This window comes from Centroberyx gerrardi, chromosome 4 (genome assembly GCF_048128805.1).
Source record: "Centroberyx gerrardi isolate f3 chromosome 4, fCenGer3.hap1.cur.20231027, whole genome shotgun sequence".
NCBI classification, from domain to species: Eukaryota; Metazoa; Chordata; class Actinopteri; order Beryciformes; family Berycidae; genus Centroberyx; species Centroberyx gerrardi.
Window position 1 is genome coordinate 30,618,940 of NC_136000.1, and position 27,658 is coordinate 30,646,597.

The 27,658-nt window shown below is 40.5% G+C and overlaps 4 protein-coding genes across 5 annotated transcripts in view; 3 read left to right on the forward strand and 1 right to left on the reverse strand.

Moving 5' to 3' along the window:
* carmil2 (capping protein regulator and myosin 1 linker 2) overlaps positions 1–4,752 on the forward strand; it is a 73,792-nt gene extending 69,040 nt beyond the window's left edge. The window contains exons 38-41 of the mRNA XM_078282991.1: positions 1,096–1,234; positions 2,135–2,224; positions 2,908–3,024; positions 3,143–4,752. Of these exons, the coding sequence (XP_078139117.1) occupies positions 1,096–1,234; positions 2,135–2,224; positions 2,908–3,024; positions 3,143–3,756 (960 nt within the window). The 3' untranslated portion in view covers positions 3,757–4,752. The remainder of the gene's footprint in view (positions 1–1,095; positions 1,235–2,134; positions 2,225–2,907; positions 3,025–3,142) is intronic.
* Positions 4,753–11,649: 6,897 nt separating this feature from the next.
* tmem170a (transmembrane protein 170A) lies at positions 11,650–17,048 on the reverse strand. Its single transcript, XM_071921548.1, has 3 exons — positions 16,856–17,048; positions 14,527–14,697; positions 11,650–11,836 (listed from the first exon to the last, which is right to left on the reverse strand). Exons 1-3 carry the CDS (start codon positions 16,968–16,970, stop codon positions 11,706–11,708), a joined length of 417 nt encoding a protein of 138 aa, XP_071777649.1. The 5' UTR covers positions 16,971–17,048; the 3' UTR covers positions 11,650–11,705.
* A 625-nt stretch (positions 17,049–17,673) lies between these two features.
* On the forward strand, positions 17,674–18,716 carry LOC139928861 (chymotrypsin-C-like). Its single transcript, XM_078283288.1, is given in 5 exon segments — positions 17,674–17,719; positions 18,068–18,213; positions 18,418–18,531; positions 18,533–18,571; positions 18,705–18,716. Coding segments are annotated over 5 exon segments (357 nt in total).
* A 6,103-nt stretch (positions 18,717–24,819) lies between these two features.
* The window catches only part of cfdp1 (craniofacial development protein 1), a 39,994-nt gene continuing 37,155 nt past the window's right edge, over positions 24,820–27,658 (forward strand). For both annotated transcript variants that reach the window (XR_013504345.1, XM_078282989.1), the window contains exons 1-3: positions 24,820–25,122; positions 26,095–26,230; positions 27,184–27,424. Coding sequence is in view for 1 of the 2 variants with exons in the window: in XM_078282989.1 (XP_078139115.1) it covers positions 25,053–25,122; positions 26,095–26,230; positions 27,184–27,424 (447 nt within the window). In the remaining variant the exon portion in view is untranslated. The remainder of the gene's footprint in view (positions 25,123–26,094; positions 26,231–27,183; positions 27,425–27,658) is intronic.

Genomic DNA, 27,658 nt, shown 5'->3' on the forward strand with positions numbered 1-27,658 from the left:
TTTCTGTTCAATCAGTGTATTCAGCCAATACAGTGATTGAATAGGTTGCTAGATATATATATCTATATATATAGATATATATATTGTCAGAAATTTTGCTGGCCACGTTTCAGGCCTTAAGGCAATAAGCATAACCCAGCGCAGGAGATAAAAAGACTTTATCGATCCTATCTGTTCTTTATCGATCCTCACAAAGTAAGCTATTATTATTTTGGAGGTGTTTGAGGTGTTACATAACATCTCTTATCCAATGCAAGTGTTTGAACTTGTACCTGCTGTTGTAGTAGACACATACTGTGACCTCAGAGTAAAGCTATTTTACTCCATCTCATACAGCAAAGAAAAAAATGTACTTCAAGACTGCAGCAGCATCATAATCACCTTCCTTCGCATGATCTGAGACTAATTTGTTTTTCTTTTAACTGTGATTGGATCTAACAGCACTCTCCCTTGCAGTGTCTTCTGTCATGTAGTAATCTCTATCATGTCCAAATGTATTTGACTAAAATGCCTAAATAATGTTTGTTTTTTGTTTTGAAATATTAGCAGGGAAACTGATGTAAATTTTGAGGCCTCACTATGATGGCACACCAGCGCAGTTATGCGTCACTGCTGTAATAATAATAATTATCATTTTATTTGTGGCTGCCTTTCAAGACACTCAAGGTCACCTTACAGAGCAGTAACTAAAAGCATAAAACCGTCAGACAAAATGTTAAAAGCACAACGCATAATCGTTAAACACAACAGCAGACAGATATGACACAGTAAGGGCAGGGACCATAAATATCACAGTGAGTAGGCCGGCTTAAACAGGTGGGTTTTGAGGTGAGATTTGAATGTTGTTATGATGTCTGACAAATGTGTCGGGGGAGGGAGTTCCAGAGCCTGAGATCAGCTCTACAAATAGGCCCCTACTGTATATCAACACAAATTATCATCTATCAGCAGCTTCAAACCAAAAATATCCATATCGGCTTTCAAAAACACATATTGGTCAAACCCTGCTCACGACGTTGCAAGTATATAGTTTGTGTCATGGTCCACTGAGCTAGCAGGACTCCCCTCCACTCACGTTCTGATCTTCACCTTCAGAATGAAAGCCAGGATGTGGATCTCCAGGGCGCGGCCTCGGCTCCCTCCCCCAGGAAAGAGGTTCCTCCTCCAGCCCCGTCACCACGGAGGGGTCCCAGCGCACAGGACCGCTCTGAGAAAGCACAATCAGTCACTGACGGTAACTGTTATTTGACCCGTTTGAAACCACTTCGGATCCGGATGAGGGTTTTGGTTTGCCCACATATTTATTAAATATCAGATCTGGACCAGTCAGTGTGGTTCACCTCTGATATGATGGATATGATGCAGTTTCTTTGATTACATATTTAGTGCAGAATTTATCAATACTACACTGGTTGTCTATGGGAAGACTGTAACCTGAATTGATTCTAATGTGACATTTTGATTCCACAGATCTATGCATGAATGTTTTATACAATATTATTATTTTGTATTATTATCATTATCCAGAATTTAAGTGGAGAATTATAGTGTCCCATGATGGTCTAAATGTTGTTTCAGAGGCTTTTACACCCTGACAAGAATAGGATTCTAGGGGAAACTCAGAATACTAATACAAATTTTTGGGAATTATTTGGTATCAAAATGGTCAAATTTAATTATATTAAATATTGGCACAAAATAATTGGCTATCGGCAGCCTCAATCCAGAAATATCTGTCTTGGTATCTGCCTTGAAAACCCAACATTGGATGAATAATTTTCCAAACAGGTAAAATAAAATAGAGCCAGACTGTCACTGTGTATCTGTACTGTATGTGTAAATAAATACAAGTAAGAGTAAAAACCTTGAAAAAGCTTGTAGCCTACCCCACCCTCATAGTCTACCTTATGAACTGTGGTTGTTTTAAAGCATTTACAAATAGTATGACATTGTGGGTTAACTGGTAGGTTGTTAGACTGATTGAAAGGAGAAACAACACTTAGAACCTGCCTCTATGAAATCTCTGTACTAAAAATGAATAAGAAAACACTGCTGGAACCTTTGTACCTTTAACCTATGAGTGTGTTCTGTCATTAATGTGTGTGCCTGTGTGTGTGTGCGTGCACTTCTCTAGAGAGTCTTCCTAAGCCCCGCCCGCGCATGAAGCCCCTCCCACAACGCCGAGCCATGTCCGTCCACGAGGACGCTCTGGCCATGACACAAGGTGTGTAATAATAAGAATAATAATAACTAGATGGCACTTGGTAGAGTGCACCTCCACCAACGCTATGCAATTGTCAATATATGCCAGTTCCATATGTTGGATTTTCTAATTAATTTTCTAATTTCATAAACCCTCCAATAATGGAATAAATATAAGTAAAACCATAAAGACCAAAGATCATTACATAAAGGCATAATACAGGTGAGTTTTAAGAAGTGATTTAAAGGATGATCTAGATTTAGTCTAAGCTCCTCATGCAGGTCGTTCTAGAGTCTAGGGGCCCTGAAGGCTCGATGTACCAAGAGGTATCCAAACTTTGGAAAAATTGTACAATTACACAATTTGTATGTGTGCAATTATGGCTTGTATCATTTAACTAATTATCATTTAACTAATTGTCTTAACGCCCCAATCCATGATTGCAATATGGCACCACCTGTTGAAACACTGTTGACCCAATTCTGGTTTATGTTTTAATTAATACAAAAAAAGTCATTTTTAGTGCAGAAAATTTTGTTCACCGACTAACAAACTGAGCCACAATTCTGCCGTGTGAATATACTTTGAAATGTATTTTTTTTAATTTATATAATTATTATTATCATTTGCCTCACAAGGCTCAATTAAGTTTCATGTAATTTAATCTTACAAGTCTCAAGCCTCTCTTTCTCTCTCTCTCTCAGAGCTGAAGGCAGTGTTACAGAGGTCGCCCATCCGTCTCCGAGGCAACCGAGGGGACCTGCCCACTTGCACTGAAGACCCGCCCACCGGGGAGGAAGCACCCGAGGGTGGTGACAGAGGTAAGGAGGGAAAGAGGAAAGAGGAGAGAGAGAAGGGGCATGCTTATCATTGTCATGCCAATAACTTTCTTTATTTAATCTGTTCTTTCTTCTGTTTGTGTCTCCTCCAACCGCCCAGCCGCTGAAGCAGGGAAGAAGAAGACCGAGGAGGAGCAGGAAGAGGAGGAGAAGGTCAAGAGGGACGAGACGAAAGCGCGGAGAGGGAGGACAGGAGGCGGCGAGACGGCGGCCGATGCCGACGAACCGACTCCGGGAAAGGAGGAAACGCCGGGCTCGGCCCCCGCCGCCCCGACCTCAACCGCTCCGGCTCGTGGAGAAACAACTCCACCCCCATCCTTTAGTCCAGCCGCCCTAGAGAAAGCTCCGCCCACCCAGGAGAAGCCTCCAGCCCGGACCCAAACCCTAGAAAAACCCCTGGTGGCCCCCAGCACAACCCAAGTCCCATCCAAAACCCTAGAAAAACCCCCGGTGACCTCGCCGTGCCAAGAAAAGTCCCCTAGCACAACCCAGCCCCTAGAAAAACCCCCTCTGACCCCAAGCACAACCCCGGCCCCGTCCCAAACCCTAGAGAAACCCCCGGCGGCCCCCCCGTCCCGAGAGAAAAGCCCTAGCACAACGCCAGCCACGGCGGATCCGGGAATCGGCACACAGGAGAGGGGAGAGACGGTCTTTAAACGGCACATAGCGAAGGCAGAACCACCAGACCAAAGAACTGAAACCCCCCCTCTCTGAATAACACACACACACACACACACACGGACTAACCCGAGGAGAGACAACCTAGGAGGGAAGTAAAGGAAGGGGTCCGTGACATCACTGAGATCAGAAACTGGGAGGGTAATGCGAGGACCGCGATGGTAGCATGTATGTGTATGGAAGGAGTGGTGGGGAGGCCAAGTGGGTCGAAAGTCAGTCCCATAAGTAGAAGGTCCCAGGTTCGAGGTGCCCTGTTGAAGTGTGTCCCCCCCACCCCACCCCACCCACCCCACCCACCCCACCTGCTCATTCACTGTATGTTACTCGGAACATCAGATACATGGTCGGGAAATCCTCACCGCACACTCTCAAAAAAAAAAGGAGTGTGTTTCATTTTACAACACGTTTGCGAGTGTAGTTCATCGCTATGTTACATTTCAACACAACATGTCACTCCGGTCAGGTTCAGGTCTTCCCATAGACAACCAGCGTAGTATTGACCCATTCTATAATCAATATGTAATTAATCAAACTGCATCATATCCATCATATCAGAGGTGGAGCACACTGACTGGACCAGATCCGATTTTGAATTAAAGGACGGTATATATCAGCAAACCGATATATCGATCTCACCCTAATATTAGTACCGCATGTTGTGTTGAAAAGTAACGCAAGAATATTTTCTCTAACAAACACTCAGGGTCGTTGTTGAAAATGACACACTTTTGTAAGAGTAGCCTATGTGTTAACCCCTCCCCTGCCCCTCTGCCCCCCCCCAGTTGGGCTCCCTGTGATGTCAATGACCCAAGCTTCCTTCTCATCCCGGGGGAGAGTTTATTTTCTACCGTCATGTCTATCTTTGCCTTGCACGCCAGCTGGAATATGTACAAAATACATAAAGGGAACAAAAAAAAAACAAACAAAAAAACAAAACAACAGAAATTATGAACAAAATGTTTTAAAAAAGAGTGTAAATCCATACCTATACTTGTTAATAATTATTAAAAAGTTGATTGAGTTGTGTCATAATTAGTATTCTCGTTTTTTTTGCCTTGTTTTTTTGGTGCTGTATGTGGGTTGTAATAGTGCGACTGGTTGAGCTTGCAAGTAAATACACTCTGGCCTGAAGGCTGTGACACATGGTCAGCATTTGGAGGCAATATCACCTACATTTACACAGGACAAATAAATGTGATATGTAACTCTTTGTGGGTACAAATTTAGCCTTTTCGTTGCTGTCAAAATAAGGAAAAATTAGATGTGGTCTTGAAAATATCAGATCTTAAAAATCTGATTTTTTTTGTGCCAGTATAAGGATGAGAACTGGGGGACAGGGATGTGGAAAAATAGTAGACTTCATGCCACTTTACTCCAAATAGATGGCAAATCTTGGGACCCTTCATAACCCTTCGTTTACACTGTGAGCAACTCCAACAATGTTTACGAGACGTTTATTCTTGTAGTCTTTCAACTAATAGTTGTAGAGAACTGGGACGCTTTGAATAGCTGGAATCAACTTCAACTTCATGAAACGAAATCACTTTGCTAGGGCAACAAGGAAGCGCGGAAATCTGATGAGAAAAGTTCAGCTTTTCTCAGCTGACAAGCCACCCATTGGCTGAGTTTCAGCTCTACAGGAAATGAATGGACTTCTGGTGACTTGCTGATCATGTTGCTACCAGTGTGAATGCACGGTAAGTGTATTTCAGACAGATAACTCACGTAAAACTTTATTGTGAATGAATGCAAACACATTATGGTGTCTAGGCTATGGAGAGGAATATACTATCTAGTGCAACCTACTAGGCAAAATGACAAAATCTATTTCTTATTAAATTTTACATAGCATTGATAAGCTGCAGAAGACCAATGTTATTAATTCAATTAAATAATTTCAGTCAGGACAACTTGCATATTACTATCAATGAGTTTATAAATGGTTATGAGGGGTTGAAACAACAACCTGCATCATTGAACTTATTGAAAAGCTGCCAACCACCACTGAACAGAAGAGGTCTTCTCCTTTGAACAGGACAACCTTTCCGAACAGCCTCACGTTTCTCCACGCCGTCGACGAATACAGTGGAGACTTTGGATTGTAGTGGGATGAAGGGAGTGAGGAAGACAGGAGGGGAAAAAATCCAAATCCTCACCCGATCGTGTTTTCATAAGCAGACTGGCCAGAATGGGAGGAAGCTGCAAGATGGAGCGGAGCTGCATGGGAAAACCCCAAGGTGGCTCGGAAACTGAACATATGGCCGGTGTACTGAGGGTGGCTCTGCATGGTGACAAGTCACCATAGGTACCACAGATATGAAGAGCAGGGAGGGGCAGGGCGATTAGCCATAGAAAGAAGGGATGATGCTGTTTAAATCAACACACACGTCATCATAATCCAAACATTTTTATTACATGAAAATATTAACAATTGGCACTTAATTTACTGTAGTAAAATCAACCTTTGAATCTTGTAAAAACTAAACAAAATCAGTCCATGAATCCAGACCAAACCACATGGTGATACATAATACAGTAGTCGTTCAAGCAATACCTTGACATTTTTTAATTTTGCTGTTATTAGGGTACCCATTCATTTCAATGCTATATGACAAATGCTATTTCTTGGGTAGTTGAGGGGCAAATGCTGAAAATGGGATTTCCCGTCAAGGGACAAGTGTCTGTGGAAGGAAAATAACAGACTAGGAATGATTAAAAATGCTAAAATTAGAAATGTCAAGGTATCCCATTAACTACTACTTTTCCCCATGTCTGCTGCTGCTAACAGAACCGCAGAGTACAGACATGCTACGACAGTTCAATGACACAACCATAGAAAAATAAACATTCTCCAGAATTTACAGCATCAAAGCAAGGCCCAGGGGTAGACAGAGCGATAACATGACTTTCTACAAATCCAACCCATTAGAAGATTTCACTTAATAGAAGGCGTACAGTAACTAAACACCAAATCTGTGTAAAGCCTGACATCTAATTGTAAAAAACATGCTACTGAAATTGCCATCTGCTATTGGCTGATCTTTGGTGCCAGGTGATGTCACCAGCTGTTGTACTCTATAGAGGGTGATGTCACCTGGCAGATCAGCCAATAGCAGATGTCAATTTCAGTAGCATGCTTTTTACAATTAGATGTCAGGCTTTACACAGATTTGGGTTTGGTGTTTAGTTACCCTTTAAGTCCTTGTTAGTTTCCCACTGTGATAAGCAGCCTTTGTAGCGATACATATAAAGAGCTATACAGGAAAAATATATGCCAATGGGCTACGCACTCGTTCCCATATCAAGCCCCAAAGTGGTGAACCGCGGCGAAAATGTGCACATTCCAACAGATGTGGCGAGGTACACTGGCTTGCCGTGGAATGAGCCCCGGCGGGCTTTTTCGCGCTTTGTTTGAATGTCAAGAAAATCAAAGTCAAATAAAATCATTGAAATCACAACATTTTAAAGCGGTTATTATTTGGTGTGCCATGGAATTTTCTCATTTTGTGCCTCAAAACAAAAAAAAACAAACAAAAAGCTTGAGAACCATTGCTCTTTAAAAAAAATAAACCCAAAACATCCTTTCCTACTCCTCTCCAAGGTCTATAAATTACCAGACTAAGTCACAATCTGCACAAGAGCTCATGGTTTGACAGGTGACCGGCATTTTACACCATCTGCTTGGTCAATAAAGAATTCCTGTCCCACTGTTGGTCCCATGGGTGCTGAACGCCTCTAGTCTTGTCAACTTGATTGTGTTGCTGATACACTATAGCCCTTGCCCCTGCCTGGATTATAGTTTTTACTTCCTAGAATTTAACTCCAGTCAAAACACTATGTTCTAGCTGGGATTTTATTTGTTGCCTAATTACATTCACTTAGTGAACACATTCTTTCAGATGTCATTGGGAACTACTGGGGCTCTGCTTTGTTTCAGTGACAGAAGGCTTTCTAGATACATGGCTCTAACTGTAGCTAGTGAAGTGCAGGGCACATGAGTAGGCTATATGCTATAAGCTCTCTTTGGTTTGAAAGGTTCAAAAATTGTCTTCAGGGGAATTACGAGAGAAAATCTGGTTCACAATCATCGTTGCCTGCCCTCTCTCTCTTTACTATTGCCTTGATCATTGATGTTAAAAGCGATATCTTGCTCTTTTGAATTTCAGCCCATTATTTTTCTCCACTAAGCTCTGGTCCCGTTGTGGGAGATACAGAAAAAAAATAAAAAAAATAAAAACCAGAACACTCCCTGACTAACTAGCTGTCAGGTATTGGTACCTTCTGGTTTCAATGAGGAATGGCTAGCAATGCTAACATGCTGTTTCTTGGGTCATTCAGTGCCAAAATGGCACAATTGACAAGTGCTTGATGAAGAATAATAAAATAAAATACAAAATGTGAAAGGTAACAGATCAGGGATGAAACCTCTTCAGCTGCAATTCAGGAAGTTAGCAGAGTTTAGTGCATTCAGTGGGGAAAAAAACACAACAGTATTTGGGCATGTTTTAACCCAGAATGTGATCAGGGTGATGCAGAGCAGCAGGAACACAGAGGAAATACGGGAAAACAAGAAATCTCCATTAGAAAAGAATGGGAGTGTCATGCCCAAATAAACCTGAAATCTTAACCTCAAAAGAAAATGTCAACCTTGCAACAGGATGAAGCTGTAATTAGGCTTGGGCGATATCCAAAATGTAATATTGCGATACTGTCCCGCCAAAAATCGTGATATACGATATTATCGCCGTTTGCGGGGGGTTCAGACGTATTTTCCCCCCAGGTTTTTTTTTTTTTGTACATTTTATTTAATTTCTTATAAATTACATCAAATTTCTAGGCTATTTATAATAATTATTATATATCATTATTATTATTATTATTATTATTATTATTATTATTATTATTAATAATAATGATAATAATAATAATCTAGAAATTCAGGAAGTTAGGAGGCTTTAGTGCATTCGGTGGGGAAAAAACACATTTTCGAAAATATCACAGTATTTTGTGAATTCGATATTATCTAATATCAGCCCAAGCCTAGCTGTAATGAAGCTTTTGATCACTTCTGGGTGTAATCTAAATTAAACTGAGTTTAACCTCTACTCCACATATTCTGCCTGGATTTCCCAGTGTCTGCTGTTAAAAAACGTCAATCGGAGAAGATGATTTTGGTAGAGGTTGACGTTATACCCAAATCCGATGGAACTGACTGGACAGATATGGGCAGCTCAGGCCAAAGTCAATTTCTAGATCTTGGTGTCAAGATACTTATGGGAAATTGCCCGATACAGTGTTGACAAAAGCAGCTTTTCCGACAAAACAAAGACACAAAAATTTGATATCAAATCAAATCAAATAACCTTGAGAAGTGAGCCCAGACAGATATGGGCATGAATCCATACGTGGACATATATATATCTATATATCTGGAAATGGTTTCAGCTATTTTAAGTAGTTACTAAGGAGCAGCTGTGGACACAAGTGGACACGACACTTGCAAGTTGAATCAAACGCTCCATCTTTTTTCAAACAACAAAACGTATTAAATTTCCATTTTGCCCACATCTGTATATATAAGTCGTAAGTATATATGCACAATGCAAATTCAAAAGCACATATCAGCTAGCTAAAGCAACTCAAAAGCAGTCACCCAGGAATTTGTGAATTTGTATACCCCATAAATATTACAAGAACTTACACAAATGTACTCATTTGTAATTCTTGTTTGGTCATAATGACAGGAAACCTACTAAGACCTGGAGTAACCGGCTAACAGTATCTAGCATAGTTTAGTTTTCTCATTTCACCCAGAGTGAAGTTGTATCCACCCAAAATAAATTAGAATACGCACAACTCGATACACCATCACAAAAATATACCTTACCAAACCTGCGAAAGGTCCTATCATTCACTATGATTCTTTACTGATTGCTTACCAATCTGACTATCCTGGTTCAACCCTCTGCTCCATTCCCTCTGGACACAACCTGATAAAACCTAAATGAGCTGAATAACCGATAAAGACAATCTAGACTGTATTAGATCTCAAGGATGTGATCAGGATAAAACAAAAAAAGCAGGAATTTAGGGGAAATTGGAATCTCCATAACAAATAAATGGGACTTGTGTGTGCAAAAAAATACCCCTATCTTAAATCCTGAAAAAAACAGTTGTGTCCTTGACCAAAATGATTCAGTAAAATCAAGAAGGGAATAAGTGGTAGGGGCTGGTGACGGATTTGAAATCAGCGGTAATAAACAGACAATCAGACTTCAACATAGATAGAGGAGGAAAAAAGGGGAGCAGCGAGAGACAAGAGAGTGTAAAAGAAAGAGAGAGCCCTGAAGATAATAAACACCACTTTGGAAGTTATAAAATATAAATTAAGGCCTCTAGGAAAAAAGCCAAAATCTTGCATATATCCGTCATATTCCTGTCCCGTCACAGTCCGCTCGCCTGCCTTTCTGTCTCTCCTTTTCGTTGCATGTAGTCTTTTGGCGGGAGTGAAACTGTTGCCAGACTAAGTCAGAGAGTGAAAGAGAGCGACAGACGCGTAGAGAGGGAAGAGTCTTCCGATGGTTGCACTGCCCCTGAGAGGCCACTGTCACCCCCGGAGGGATAACTCCATCCTACTGCGACCCTGCGACCCGCCGCCGCAGGGGGAGGCCGACGTCCCGCTGCATTCACGTCACATGGGAAGAAGCGTCCGAGCGATTTCGCCGATTAAAAGCAACAACTTGGGAAGCGTTCGCACGTTCAGACAAGCTCGAAGCCGCCAAGATGCCATGGCTGACGTTTTCTGTTGGCTTTGGTTTGCATCTGATCAGCATTTTCACACTGAACACACATGCACTTAGTGATGAGACATTTGACTTCATGTTGTACAGCAAACTAAAACACTGCAATGTCAAACACAAACCAAAAATCCAGCAAGTAGTTGTGTCCTGCCATGGCAATTTAAGCTGTGATCAGAAAATGACCGATGAGATGAAAATTAGGGATGGGACGATATGTCGATATTCAATATATATCGCGATACAAAAACGCAACAATACGTATCGTGTTGCAGAAAAATGAATTGTGATATTAGCTTCATTTTATTCTGCTGTAGTAATCACAAATGAGACGCTTGACCATCACAGTTTCACAAGCTCTCCATCCAAATTATATTATTTGCAATTTGTAAAAACATTTCTAAATTGTTGTTTACTTTCTAGTGAGCCAAAGGCATTGCTAGAAAGATTTGTGGCTCAGAAACAAACATAATTCTGCTCAGTCAGACTTTGTTGTCATTAAACTTATTTATTACATCGTATCGTGGTTGTATTGAATCGTGAACCCCATATTGCATATCGAATCGCATCGTGAGATAAGCATATCATCCCATCCCTAATGAAAAGGGTTCATTTTGTCGATTTTATTTGAAGTGAATATATCATTCCCTACACTGACCCTGACTACAGGGATTTCCTTGTTGGTGATGTCAGTATTCAGGAATTTGGAGACATCGGGGTCTATCGCCAAACCCCGAGTTCCCAAGTATACCACCTGAAAGCTGAGATGAACGGTATTTTTTTTTTAACTGGAAGCTCCTATCTACTAACTTGCCATATGACGTGAATGTAGCATTAAGTTGTCCTAGGTTGAGCATCATAAGGATGAGTCAATAACATCACCGACTCAACAGGCTGACATGGGCTCGGTGCCCAACGCAGCAGTTCTAATTCAATTTGTATGTTGCTCGTTCGTTCTGTTCTGAATTTAAACAGCTCTGGTCCCGGCCCCTCGGTATAATGACATCATTTCCTGGGCCTTTTCCCATTGTTTTGTACGTATCCTAGGAGTGAAGTGATTGGCCGGGGGTTCTCGTCTTGTACCACAGAGGGGTAAAACGTGAATCTCGGGTCCCATCAGCAGAAGCTCTGACAGGGGGTAAAACTGCCCCGGTAGCGTTAGGTCCAACCAGGCAGGACGCCCCACTGCTAGAGGGTGGCGAGTACCCTGAGGAAGGAGATGATGAGGACGCAGAAGGACTGCCCCACACCGAAAACAAGTGCCTCCAGAGAGATCATCCTCTTCCCTGCCGCCTTGTACACGCCGGCTATGGCTGCACCTGCACACAAAAACCACATAACATTAGAAAAAAAATCTCTTTTCACTCTTATCTAGAATATTTCATAGCATGTCCATCTATTATGTCCACTTTGCTTAAAGGATAATGCTGGTTATATTCAGTCTGGGTCTTATTATACCAGTTTTTGACATTATGGCGATTGTGTTCAAAAGTTTGTCGCTTACTTCACTGTTGAGCCTCCAGTTTGCAGGGAGCGCTGATCTCAAATGCACACCCAGTGGGCTACACCTTCTCCAACAGTTGAACCCAAAAAGCGATTAAAACATGCCCTTTCAACATAATAACACTCACTGTAATGGGACATGCCTACATCCAATTTTCCGATTATCCATTAGCTGAAATTTGCGTATACTGCAGTATTAGCATTTCAAGTATTAATGTAATGTAATGCTATATAGTTCATGCTATATAGCATTTTCTGTATGAACTGATGCCTGGGAAAACTGTTTCCATTAATCTCTTAGTAATTACAAGTTGGATACATGGGAATGTTTTATGGGCTCCGTTATGTCCCAGCTGGCATCATGAATCACACAGAAGTGTGTAAACGCAATCAGTAAACATAGCAGGAAATCCACCAATGTTGACAGCCCAATGTATTAAAAATTAAAATGATCAGTTATATTCACACTAATACAATCAACTGTACTTACAAAAAGCGAGAAGAATCTGCTGCAGTGATTTTAAATTCAGAAATACAAATGATTTTTTATGTGGGTGTTCCAATGAGTAAAACACATTAAGAACGCTTTCAAACTGAAGCAACAAAATCAGTTTTTCTGCTGATATGATGTGATGAAAAGGACGAGTTTTAATCGCTTTTTGGGTTCAACTGTTTTGTGACTGCTTTGGTCCGAATAGCAGCGCTCCCAGAGAACTGAAGATATGTACAATTCTAAAGTGAAGTACGTGACAAAAATTTTTAACTAAAAATTTTTAACTAGGAAAATAAAGCCCAGGTTGAAAATACACAGAATTCTGCAGACACTTCATTGCATATTCCACCAGTTGGGTTCCATTGTTCCACTGGACACAAAGTAAAGACAAGTAATTAACCCTAAACAAAGTACATTTTCAGCTGGTGGGAAACACAGAGGTCCGTTGTCGGGATTTTTTAATCCTGACTAGTTAATCTTTTGAATTATACTGTTGATTAACTTGAGTAGGCCTAAAGACAGGTGTAAAAACACGCATTTTCTATTTTCTATGTCAAAATACATAATGATTAATCAATTAATTGGTCATTAACGTGACTGACGATCGATTTAAGTAAATTTCTTAAAATTTGCATCCCTAGTATGTAGTATAAAGCATTTCAGCCGTACTCTGGATAGGCTGCCAACTCAAATTTAGCACTCAGTTTCAGTGAAAATGTCAGTGTGTCATTTTTCACTTGGGGGGAGAAATAAAAAATTACCTACAGATCCTTTTACACTGTTATGTATCATCAGTCTGTGATCAATGCATTCCAGAGTTATTTTATGATGAAGTGTTGTAATTTACTTTTTTTCTACAATTCACTACATTTCCCAGAATTTTGATAACACCCAGAAAAAGTGTTGAAAAAGAACTTGTTGAACTTGTTGCTTTCATTCAAAGATGGGTGTATGGTCATAGAAACACAGCCACCTAGCCAACTACTTTGTGAACACTCGGGCGTGCCTTTGATTGCAGTCATACCCCTTACTCAACACACAACATGTCTTGTGGCTGGATTGCATTCTGGTCTATTTCCTGCCCCTATTAGTAGAGAAATTGGTCTCTCTCCTCTTCTCCGATGGATTTCTCCCTGTATGATTGTTGAACGTCTCTTGGTGCAAAATGGCGGCTCTAGAAAGAAGCCCTCGCTCTTTGATTCTGACACAAAACCTGACACCAAAACCTGACGTTTACCGCTTATGTTTTACTTCCTGAAACATTTTCTGATATTACACAACGCTGTAGCTGCTGGAGATATCTGGATGTAACGTTACATCATCTCCGTTTGGCCAGTTACCCACGGGAATAAGAAAAATACACCAAACAAATATACCAACAAAATGGGCCAAGAAATTAAAGGTACATCTCCAATAGCTGTTTTTAAACAGTGCTAGTGTTTTAGAGTGGATTTTTCCTTAACTCAAGAATTTCCAATATACTGATTACATCTGGGCATAATTATTTTAAATTCATTTTGCGTGCTGTGATGTGCTAAGCTGGTGTTTCTTATTGATGTAGTTCATATAAAAAACTTGTTAGTGAACTACAATGACGGTGATTGATTGTGCCTATGATGCAGTGCATTGTACTGGTCAAACAGTCGGTACTGGCAATACCAGCATGAACCGAGTCATGGACTTGATGTTGTATGTTGAGGAAGAAATGTATTTGTAATCAGCTGTTTGCTATATTTGTTATATTTCACCAAAGTAGCGATAATCAGATGGCAGAATAATAGTCAGCTAATGTTGCAGGAGCAACTTAGCCGATGCTAGTGTCATTAGCTTGTAGTTCATAGAGTATGAGACTTAAGTGGTTAACCACTTAGAAGTTTGCTAATTGAAACGTTCATAAATGCATTGCAGCTAAAAGATAGCCTACTAACATATATACACACGCAACAAAAACATGTTGTACATTATTTGAATAGATTAAACACACATACACACACACACAGGCAGAAGACTTACTGGTGAGGACTCCTCCACACACTGGTCCCACTATGCCCATGAGGAGGATGGCGATGGGCATGAACCTTGCCACCTTGTGCTGGCGCAGGGTGGCGAGGGCCAGCAGAGCTGCAGGGAGGTGGAAGACCAGAGAGGAGACGGCTGCCCATAGAAACACTCCATACCACATCTCTGGACAAACACAGGTGTTGGGTTCAGATGCTTTCACTTGGTCATTCACATTTCATCAGCTTCATCAGTTTCCCACTCGGTCGGGGCGGGAAACTCTACCTTCAAGTGTACTTGTTGTGTGGGGATTCGCAGGAAAAACACACCTGCTGTGACCGATAATTAAACAAAACCATACTGCGCCATATAGGTCATTCCTCGCTGTCACTCTCATTTTCCTCACTCGTTCCCATTTACACTCCCTCCACAAAGCCAACACACAAAGACGCATAACCTGGGGCCTCATTTAGAAATGTTACATACGCACAAATCGGTGCTTGAAAGATGCGTACGCCACTTTCCACGCAAATTTATATCATTATAAAATGAATACTTTGGGGTTTTTTTGGCTGCTGGTCAGACTAAGTAAGCAATTGTGCATTTGTCATTTTTTAAATTTTACAGACTAAATGATTTGTCTAATCATTAACGTATACAAGAATTACAAGTTATTATTTTTTGCCATACACATTGTTCCTCTTTTGTATGTAGATAACCTTTCAGTGGGGAATCTACACATAGTTTGAGGAACCTGGTGTAAAGAGCAGAAACTCCATCCATTTTATAGACTAAATGATTAATAGAAAAAACAATCGATAGATTAATCAGTAATGAAAATAATCGTTAGTTGCAGCCCTGTACACACATTTTGGACACATTAAGAAATGGCAACTCCAATGGCAAAGCAGTGAAATAAAGTAAAATGTGCTTATGACCTTTTACTTAATTTCTTATGCTTCATATCAAATGACACAGACTTCTAATAATGACACTGACACTCTGTCGGGGAGCAGCAATGCACTCCTTGGCGTCAAGCCACTTTCTCACATAAAGAGAATCAAATGACAAGCACGTTTAAATGCATATCAATATTCATGACGGGTATTTCATTAAGCATTTATGGCTAATTGCTGGACTTAGTGGGGTGAGACGTGAGGCTCATTCATGTGTGCAAGAATTACAAGTTCACTGCCCACTATAAAGGGAAACTTGTGTGATGAAAAGCATACGCACGGTTTTATAAATCTATTTTTTTCCCTCTTTTGTACATATGTAACACTTTAGTGGGGGTATGATATAGTATATGACACATATATACGATGGTATGTAAAGCCCTTTGAGACTTGACTGTGATAACGGGCTATATAAATAAACTAGACTAGACGATTGATCTGCATGGTTGTGTAACGGACAAGATATACAAGGCTATTTTACAGGACCAGGAGCACCCTTGGGTGAGAACACTGTTCCATCATGATGCTCCCAAGATGATAATGTCACCATACACAAACACACTGCTAAACAACTTCCAATAATAGTTTCCTGAACAGCAGGATGAAGTCAAACTCCATCCATGGCCCCAACCAGCAGAACTAAATGTCAATGAACCTTTATGGGAAGTAAATTTCCCCCAAACTGGAGGCTTTCCTTTTTGAAGAAAGATCCAATATCCAGTACACACAATTGAGAATGCAATGTGACATCGATATTCATGTATTGTTAGGTTTTCCCCTTACATAAACAAAAAACACACACACGCTAATCTGTAATGTTAATCTCCTCTACTGGCACAACTACTATGCCTCTCTAACCAAATTAGAAGGCTAGTTTAAGACAGAGGATTAGCAACTGTAATATGCTGTACCTCTACACAAGCAATGGACATCATAAGCCATTTTTTCAGTATGTGTAAATACATGGAAAAGTACAGGCCAAAATTAACAATGCATGCAAGGCAAACTTATTTAAGACCCAAATCTGTCTAACAGTTCTCGGGTATAATTTTCATTGCACATACTCTTTAAAATAAAAATACTTTCCTATACGTTTACTGTCCATTGCTTTGTAGAGGCTCAGTAAAATGACTAATAAAGCAACAATCATGTTGGAGCAGGAAGTTAGCTTAGCGACTGCAACCAAAACAAAACAGTGCTAATGTCCAAACTAGCGTCAAAATAGTGTAGAGAAGCAAGAACAGCCATGTTAAACCTTATCTACCTTGTTAGTTAAAAACACTCTTTGGGCACAACTTTTTGGAGTTTTCATTCCTATTTCAGCCAGGTATTTACAGCAATACGAGACCGAGTCTGAGCAGCTAACACGCTAACAAACATTAGCCTACCTGAGAAGTCGCTGAGAGATGTGTCGTTGCCTCGATCGGTGCCACTTTTCCTCGGCACTAAATTCAAACTGAGTATTTGCTGGACAAAGCCTATCTCGTTATACCTGTCCTGCATGTCTTACACGGAGACTGGACCATGCATGGGTGAAAGACGGCGAATAAACGTGTAAAAACCATGAGAGTCGATGGCGGATTTGCCAGGACTCAATGTTGACGCTAGGCTAGCTAGCTAGCATCTGGCTAGCTGCTAATACTAAGCTAGCTGTCAACGCGACTTGGTCTGACGTCACGGTTCCGCCAAAATGCTGCATTCCAGTCCTCTGGGAAAGATGGAAGACACGAGCTTCCTACTAATGACAGTTCAGCTTTCAGTTGATAAATACTACTACAAGGATGGGTCAAAAGATCCAGAAACATGCAACAGGATCAGCTTTTGTAGTCCCATATGGAGGACCCTATTAGTCATAATGAAATAAATAAATATGTGTCAGTAAAATAAATAATTACATAAATAAATACAGAAATATATAATATCATCAGTAAATAATTTTATAATTGATTGATTTTATTATTTAATTAAAAATTATAATACTAATATTATTTCATAATTATTGTTTTCATGATAACATGACTATATTTAGTTGTATTTTTATTTCATAAAAACTTTTTTTTATTTTTCAAATGGCTTTTATTTTCAATTACATGATATTATTCAGAATTACATTTTTCAAAGTGGTTCTTTTATTTCCCTTTTTCTTTTTTCATTGCTCTTTTTATTTCATAATGACTCTTTTCATTTCATAATGTCACTTTTCATAATGTCTCAGCAGTCTACCAGTCAAAGTGAATGGGGCAGGATCTATTTGCTGATTGGGTAATCCTTTGCAATCGATTATTTTTCCTGGCTCTGAGGCTGGTCTTGCCCCATGGGCCAAATGACGTTAAAAAATACATTAATTAGTTGGATGTTGAAGGGTATAGTCCAGAGCTATCATCTCTGTTGATCCTTAAGAAACTACTTAAGCTTTATTTTTACATTTGGAAAGACACTGTTTATTGCCTATTTTGGTCTTGGCCTTGACTTGGTCTCAACACCCTTTGGATCTGGTCTTGACTTAAACCCAACTGGACCTGGTCTTGGAATTTACTTGGACTCCATTAAGGTGGTCTTGACTACAGCGCTAAATTTGAATGCCTTGTTCTTTTCCACAGCTGGAGGTCCCATCGCTGACATCCTGCAGCAGGCCCTCCTGCCTGTGGTCAGCCACTCCAACTGCACCAAGCCTGACTGGTGGGGCAGCCTGGTCACCAAGAACATGATCTGTGCTGGAGGAGATGGACAGCTGGCTAGCTGCAACGTGAGTCATATTCATTTCCCACAACACTTACATTTTATTCTACAGTCTCATGTAATGTAGAAATGGAGTTCCTGTGAAAATATACCAGCCTTACAGTTTAGAATAGTTTTACACAGTGCCATAATGATTATTATATATGTACAATTTCTAAATGTTTTTGCCATCCTTTGCCTGAACATCATGTCTGGCTCTGTTGCACCTCAGGGAGACTCTGGTGGCCCCCTGAACTGCCAGAACCCTGACGGCTCCTGGGACGTCCACGGTGTGGTGAGCTTCGGCTCTAGCATGGGCTGCAACTACCCCAAGAAGCCCTCCGTCCTTCACCTGCGTCAGCGCCTACATCTCCTGGATCAACAGTGTGAGTGGAAATGGGCTTGGCTTGTACCTTTTAGTGGACGCTTCTGTCCAAAGCATCTTACAGTACAGTGCATAGATTGTTTTTTTGGCTCCACTTGACAGTGTTAGTGCAGTGCTCTCTCTGTTGCTTACAGCTCTGCAGATAGATTCAGCGTACTTATGGTTCACTGTCTTTGTGAGAGGCATTTAACGTTAAAACCCACAGCTGTTGATGGGCAGGCATTTCTTGGTGGTGATTATGTGGCTCTTAAAGTTGGGCTGAAATAAAAGCAGCAAAAATTGTTTTACTTAAAAGGAAAAAAATACGAAAAAAATGCGGTGTTAAAATGCGAATGTTCATGAAATTCCAAGTTTCATACTCAACTCCTACTCAAGTGGCAGATAGTTTCACTTAAAATTTGTAGGAGTGTGCCACCTGCCGTACAGGTGTAGAATATCTATCATTGAAGTGTCATTCAAGTGACATTAGACAGCATACTTTGAAAACCAATTGTCAGTGATAGGAGTGCACAGAAATCCCTATTATGTATTCTTAACATGAATATTCATGTTGCAAATAAAATCCTCTTTTCAAACTTAGCATAGGAAATGCAGTCATTTACCAGAATGAAATACATTGCAAAATGCACATATTATCGTAAAATATATGCACAAGAATAATATAATCTAAATCTCACTTTTAGTCCTTTAAGTATGTGTGGCTTTAAGTATGTGTGGCTCAGATGAGTGTGGATTAGATATACTGTGATTAAGAAGCATCCAGTCCTAGCCTGGTTCCAGACCCCTGACCCGCCCACGCTCCAGATTTGGTCGAGTGATTCAGAGTCTGGTGTTGCTCTATTCAACAGCCATTTCTTGATCGGAAAAACGATCGGGCCAATGGCGTTAGACCAGTGGTTGAACCACTGGTCTGCTGCACTGGTGCACATGCTAATGCTTTAGTATACAGTATGTTAAGTAATTATAGGCGACTAGCGTTATCCTAAAAGTGAGGAAATGAGAACCTGTGTCAGCTCTAACGCTGGCTAATTTTAATGGCAATGTAAACCTGCCAGGCTTGTTTAGGGGATTGGTAAAATAGGCCTAAAATTCTATTACAGTAATATAATGCACTTTCAATGGCAGAAGATCTCTCTTCCTGTGAGACTTCAAGCAAAACTTGATTTGTTTACATACTGAAGTTAGCAGAGTTAGCCAGAACGCTAAAGTGATGAAGATTGAGATTTTGTTTTTATAAATCCATAGCATAACAAGACTAAGAGTCGAACAGCCCCGTGACGCTGAATTTTGTGGAAGCGTCTGCTGATATTTTACTTAAGCAGAAGGAAAATCACTGGTGTAAACACCTACTCAATTACAAAGAAAAGTAGCTCATTTAAAATATACTCAAAGTAAAAGTTACTTTTTAATAAATCAATTCAGTGTAATGTGTTAGAGGGAGGAATAAGGGCCATGATACATGGAAAGTGTTGTGAAGCAATGTAAAGTATGTAAGTATTTTTTCATTATTCTCCTATAGAGCTCAACAGCGACCGCCCACTTTTGAACGGCTCCGGTTCCAGGAAGTGAATTTCCCATTCATTCCTCCATTGACGTTTCAGAAAATCCTTATATAAAGAGTTTTAAGCCTGTAACCAAGCCAACCAACTACGAGATGAATCGTGACCATAAAACATTTGATTCGGAGCAAAAAAAAAAAAAATTGGAAAACGGGAAAAAAACAAAACAAAACTAAACTTTGCCTTTTTTTCTGTTTTCCAATTTTTTTTGCTCCGAATCAAATGTTTTATGGTCACGATTCATCTCGTAGTTGGTGATACAGTCTCATGTATCAGTGATACACGAGACTTGTTTCTGCTAATTCGAGCTAGTCTTACCTATCAAGGCCAGGGTGCACGCACACGTGACGTATTTTGAAATAACAGCTAGAGTGGCGATTTCAGCTAAATAATGGTGTAAATGTCGGTCTTTTCAAGTCACTTTGGGATCTTTTGGCTTCAAGAGACTTGGATTATGCTGTAAGAGCTGCATAAAGCCATTTTATGGTTATTTTCCGTTATTTTTTTTCTGTCTGTCCATCTGTTGTATGGACTAGATTTCCTACTGGCATGGGGGTGAGTGGATAATGGCTGAATTTTCATTTTTGGGTGAACTATTCCTTTAAGCTAATCTTTTACTAATGAGAAGAAAATAGAGCAACAGTTAAGATGAACCTTCTGTTTTCTTTCCATTTGAAGATTGTGGAGGTTTGATCTCGAGAGTTTTGATAAGAGTGTCCAGCCTCTCCTCACGCTGGTAAGACCAAGATCATGAAAAGACTCAGTTTGGAGTAAATTATCACATAACACTAGATTGATCCTGTAATTATGTCAAATCTTAATGGTGCATCCCATTTCTTGTTTCAGATGTGGGAGGTGAACATCAGCATGAAAATGATGGTTATTGAGTTTTTAGCCCAAATCGTGCTCAACTCACCTGAAGCCAACAGTCCTTGTTTTCAGTAAGTCACAGTTATGAGATTCCCGTGGGGAAATTGTGTCTTTTCAGCTTTCAACTCAGAGGAGACAGATAGTAAAATACCACTAAGCACAGTCAGGGCAATAATCAAAAAGTTGCACAGTTGAGTGGAATGCTGAGGTGTCAAAATCAACAGTTAGACGCCTGCTCCATGTCAACCAGCTCTTTGGAAGGGTTGCAGGAAAGAAGCCCTTACTGAGTGCAACCCATAAACTGAAGCGCCTGAACTTTGCCAAGCATCACTAGAACTACAATTGAAATTGTGTGTTGTGGTCAGATGAGACCAAAATGGAACTTTTTGGCCATGCACACCATCAAAAACAAAAGACAAAAGACGACTGCATACAAGGGAAAGCACCGGATGCCCACGGTAAAATATGGTGGAGGATCTTTGATGCTTTGGGCTGTTTTACTGCTAGTGGTCCAGATCTTGTTAAGATCGATGGCATAATGAATTCCACTAAGTATCAGGATATTTTAGCCCAAAACCTGGTTGCCTCTGCCAGGAGGTTGAGACTTGGCCGTGGAAGGACCTTTCAACCAGACAACGACCCTAAACATATATCAAAATCATCACAGAAATGGTCGCGGGAACACAAAATAGATGTTTTGCAATGACCATCTTGTCTCCAGAACCCTAGTAAAAATCTGCAGTCTGCATTGAAGAGGGCAGTCCACAAGCGCAAACCTAAGAATATCAAGGATCTTGAAATGTTCTGCATGGAGGCGCGGTCCCTCCCAAAGTGTTCTCCAACCTTGTCAGACATTACAGTAAAAGGCTATTGTACTAAACCATAAAACATTTTGTGTTTGAAGAACGTATTGTGTTAAAATAAAAGTGTACGACTCTCCCATGTTTGAGCCCAAAATATGACTCATTGCATGTGTTGCATGCAACCGACCGACCGACCGAAACTTAAATCTGATTGACTCCAGATTTAAGTTGTTGTAGTTGTTGTGTTCTAGTGGTTAAAAGTTTTATTTTGGAGTGGAAAATGCAGAAATCGGACATGTAATGACCCGGAAGTGGTATATTTGTTTACAAGTAGAAAACGGTGGTAAGTCTGTCTCGTCTTAGCTCTTGCAGTGTTCCTGAACACTAATATGAAACCGTGAACGGAACTTCTTTAAAAATTTAAAAGTTTATAGCCTGATATTATCGTTCTGAAGCAATTTTGTAAAACGCAGTTGGCAGCCTCTCATTCACAGTGATGGATTACCTTTACTGACTGAATTAAGTCTCCAGAGTTGTTTTCTATGCTGTTTGGAATTGAATGGGAGTGAATGAGCCCGAGTGGTATGGCAAAACTGATTTTAAAATATCTTTTAATTGTGGCACATGCATGTAAAAACAGTCAACATTAAAGGGATGAAAAAAGTCAAAAATTAGCATACACTCAAATCACGCTGGATTGTCCTTTAACATATTGTATGCTAAAGCGTTAGCAAGCGCACAAGGTAGATTTATGCACCAGAGACACAGAGATGATTTTCATATATTGGCTCCCAAAAAGTCGTGCAGTCTTTAATGTGTTAATTACCAGTAACCCGATCCCAGTGTTTTGCTACAAAAATGAAGCTCTTCTCCCAGTCTGCACATGAAAGCTAAGAAAGGTTTCATCCCCCAGGCAGTTCTAAAAAGATCCTAAGCCAAAGGTGGCACACTAAAGTAACAGTCAAATTTAACGTCCTCTCATTCCAAGGCAGCACATATAGCACAGGTAGTTAAGAGTTTAATATGGAAGATGGTTTATTAGAAAATCCACTAGCTCCATGGATCCAAGTGGACTCAAGTCAGAGGCAGCCGGGCTGTTTGTGCCCAGTGCGCACTGCGGTGCCTAATTACCGTACACGCTCTTTACGCCGCAATATGGTGGCGTTCACATGTGCATTTGTACTACATAAAAATTACTAGTTATGAATGTACTTCGGTGAGACCTGTGCGTTGCTGGATGGCATGGATCGATAGAGATCAGTGCGTGAAAATATCAGTCTGTTAAAAAAGTTGAAACTAGCTGGACTTTTGACAGAGGCCAGGTAAACAAACTAGCAAACAGGTAAACTGCTTCAAAATGTTTCGAGACTCCCACCCACAGTAACTAGCCTAAACCTAGGTGGTTTCAGCTGAATTTGACAGATGCCAAATGTCCCATGATTGGCTTGTACACCAGGCAGTAGTCACACACATGGACAGGATCCTTGCTGCAGCCTGTGGACATTCACTTACCAGGAGATCAGTGATTTTACCTATAGCAGGTAAGTCAATGCATGAATTAAATGTTTTGTTTTGATCGTGATTTCCATTCATTTGTTTGAGATGCAAGGTAAAACAGACAGGGAACTCTCAGTTGACTAAATGTCAAACGAAGGCTTAATCAGGTAGTTTCATCAAGAATAGTCTTGAGAACTTCACAGAGAGGGATGCCATGGTCACACTGAAAAAACCGAGGATTACTATTAAAATCCTGACTAGATTTAGCCTAACAAATCAATATTGAATTAATCGGTTCCACAAAGCCTACGGGCTCTGGTCCCTCTTCCTACCGACTCCATCAGGTTCTGCTGGAGAAGAACAGGAGCTCCCAGCACTCTGCTCTGCTCAGACTGGGGGCTTCGGTCCAGGCCTGGGCTCCTCAGACAGACAGGACAGAGAGGACAGATCTCCAGGAGGTTTCACAAAAAACCTCTAGCTCACTGCACACACACACACACACACACACACACACACATACACACAGAAGAAGCCAGGTCAACATCAGTGGGGTAGAGTCATACTATATGACAGTAGAGCTACAGTAAAAATACTAGAGTTGTGGTAGAATAGAACGGAATCGTAGTAGAAGACAGTAACGTCTGTCATGGTAGAAGGTATTAATCAATACAAGAATCAGTGCACTCAATAGAGCCAGGAAGTAGCCTAATAATCTCCCTAGTTAACTGTTAATAACGAGGGTCGATGACAGATGTTGGGCCAAGAACAATTACCCAAAATTGACATCCATAGTAGGAATCATAGGTAGGAATGCATGCTAAACATAGCTAGAGTTAGCAAACAATTTCCCTACAATTACCTACCTGTTAGCTGAGTGTAGCTGAAGTGCTGGGAGCTGTTGGCAGCTGCCGGGATTCTGTGGGGAAGTGAACTACAATTAAATATAGTCATGTTATTATGAAAACAATAATTCTGAAATAATATTATTTAATAATAATGACTGACACATATGTATTTATTTAATTGTGACTATTTTGGTCACAATATGTACACGTACATCAAATGTGTATACACAGTGGGGATGTACGCTGTCTTAATGGCATTCAGTGGGAAGGTTCTTGTCTTGCCTCAAGCTCAGTACTGAGTCCTTCAGGTCTCGTCAGATCAGTTCATCAGTTTATAAGAATTGGCATTGCTCCTACATCAACTTGGTAGAAAAAGGTTGCACTTGGGTTTCTGGTCATACTGGCATAGAAGGGAATGAAGATGCAGATGCTTTTGTTAACATGTTGTTAAAAGAAATTAAGTATAAGTTTAAGCAAGACTGAGGATGCTGGAGTTGTTATCATCCTGTGGAGGGCAGTATTATGCCGAGATGCATTTAAGCTGCCGCAACCTCTGTAAGAAGAAGAAGAACCAAGTTGACGACCATACGACAGAAGCACTAAGCGAACAATTTTGGACATGTGAGCTTGCCGTTGTCGCTGCAGGAAGTGAGGTACCTGTTCCCATGTAAAAAAAGAAAATACAAAGGACAGGCTAGTGAACTGTTCCATACGTTCCCCACGCTGAATTTGACTGTAAATGAAACAGAATTGAAAGGGTTACATTTTACTTTACCTCTACTGTTTTGATAAAAAGCTGTGAATTGTAGCCAGCGAGTGTTAACGTTGTGAAAGCAGCACTAGGAGACACACCGGTGCTTTGCAGCTCTGCTTTAACGCCGTTTAGCGTTGTAAGTTTTTACTCTAAAATGATGAACTACTCCGACTATGATTCCGACGGCTATTCGTCTAATGAAGATGCAGACTACGTCCCTTCAGGTGAGGTTTATAAGCACTGTACGGCTAAATACTGTAAACTAGCCTATCTTCCACGTAGGGTCGCAGGGAGATATCTGGTGGGTTCTATATGTCTTAGTGAACCAGTCTGGTTCCGAGTTAAGGTTCCGTACTAAAAAAAGACAACAACAAAAAACTCTACTGTAAACATCATCCAGCACCTATAACCCGCGTTACTCGCTTGTATGGAGAGAACCGTACGCCAAACGTCATTAAAAAACAGATATACTGCCTTGCGTATCAGCAAACGTACATCTCGTAGAACATAACTTAAGACCTTAGAGTCTTCTGGCAAATTCGGCATGCTACTGATCCACCAAGCAGCATTTTATTTTAATAAAATGTCAACTTTTAGAATTGGTGCACGCTGCTCGCTACCGCCCCCGTCGTGTATTTTGGGGGAAGAAGATTGAGGGAATAACTGGCGAACCGATGGTAAAAGTTGCGATTTTAACGAAGTAGCCGCGGCTTGGTGTTTTGGATGTACGCCGAATTGAAGAGTGGGTGCTATTGAATCCTAAAAGCTCTTAAGTCAAAGTTTACAAAGTGTGTACGTTTGCCGGTAAGTGAAGAAGCATTCAACTTCAGGATTTTTGAATGGAGATTGGTGTGACTTTCTCTCCATATCATTTCTCACCAAAACTTCTCCCCTGTCATATCCATTACATTTGTGGAGTAAGTGGAACAATGACTGATGATGGCTAACATGATATTATTGTTTGATCAGTGAGATAAATAATTAGATTTATGTTACCAAAGTATCAGCAAGTATCAGAAAATTGGGCCTGAATGCTCCCTGATATGATTGTTTTATATATATGGCTTCCAAATAGATTTCTGGGAAATTTTCCTTGATTTTTGATCAAAACTACAAACTCAATTTTGAAGTCACTTAGGCAAAGGTTCTTAATTTCACAACATGTTATACCCAACTGACGTCCATGCTTCCCTCAGATGATAACCTTAGCGAGGATGACATTAATGAGTGTGAGAAGGAAGACCCCCTGGATGAGAATGACGGCGTGCCACACGCTGATGATGTCACCAAGAAGAAGGCGAAGAAGAGGAAAGGGAAGGACATCAGCATGAGGTGGGAAGTGGCCTCATGTGACATTTGACCAAGTGTGTTGAGGGCAAAAAGCTGAATTATCCACCTCAGATCAACACAGTATTACAAACAGATACGCTCCTGGGCTCATTGGTCAGCCAAAACAAACAACTAGGGCTGTGACTGTACAGTTATGATGTATATTGTGATATAACTAGGCTTTGACCGATATGACTTTTTGAAGGCCAATGTTTTTTGGCTGTTGGTAGGTAATATCTTTTGCCAATAGTCAATGTTATGATGTTTGACCATTTTCATGCCAAAAAATTCCCCCAAATTACAAGTAGCCTATTCAGTTTTATTATTGAGTTGTATTCTTGGCAAGGTGGAAAAGCTTCTGAAACAGCAACAGAAGAAGAAGAAAACATTTACTTGCATGCTTGTGTGGATTGCAATCAAAATGTCACATAGAATCAATTGAGGTTAAGGGCTTCCCATAGACAATCAGTGTAATATTGTTAAATTTTACATTAAATATGTAATTAAACTGCATCATATTAAAGGTGGACGACACTGACTGCCTGTGGCCAATATAGGTCTGATATACCGGTCTCACCCTAATAACTAACAAATAGGAGACATTTCTGTCTTAGAATAAACCTTGCTTCCCACACTGAAACTACCCCCAATTTTCCCACTGTGACAAAAAATTGCACAATAAACACTGGACATGAGGCCTGAAACAAAATGTTAGCTCCAGCCACTGGGGTAAATCCAGCATTTTACCAGTAGCCACTAGCAATCATCATCAAAATCATTCAAAATCATTCAAAATCCAGGTTTTTCTTAACTTGACTTGTTAAGTACCCACCCAGGTAGCTGAAATTGCTGCCTTGTTTCAACCATTAAACTAAACTGTGTGTACATTTGGCTTTTGGGTGCAGATACATATGGCAATTTTGTTGATAATAACGGTGTTTCGAAAATCCCTCCAGAAAGAGGAAAAAAGGAGGTCTGAAGATGGACGAGAAGGATGGAGGCGGAGCGGAGGAGGAGAAGGAGGAGCAGCAGCCGTATGAAGAGCTGGAGACGGTGGAAAGAACCAGTAAGAAAGCGGGGGATGAAGAAGTGAAACAGAAGAAGAAATCAGATGACCTGTGGGCCAGTTTCCTGAGTGACGTTGGATCAAAACCCAAAGCCCCCATACCTGCTCCACAGTCTAGCAGCACACAGAAGGTACTATTTTCTACACATACACAGGGCAGTACATTCTTCACCCAAACATACAGAGGTACCATGTTCTAAACCCAAACATACAAAAAGGTACTATGTTCTAAATCCAAATATATAGAAAGTACTATGTTCTTAACATACAGAGTTTATGTTCTAAACCCAAACATACGGAGTGCACCGTGTTCTAATCCCAAACATAGAGAGGGTACTATGTTCTAAACCCAAACATATAGAAGG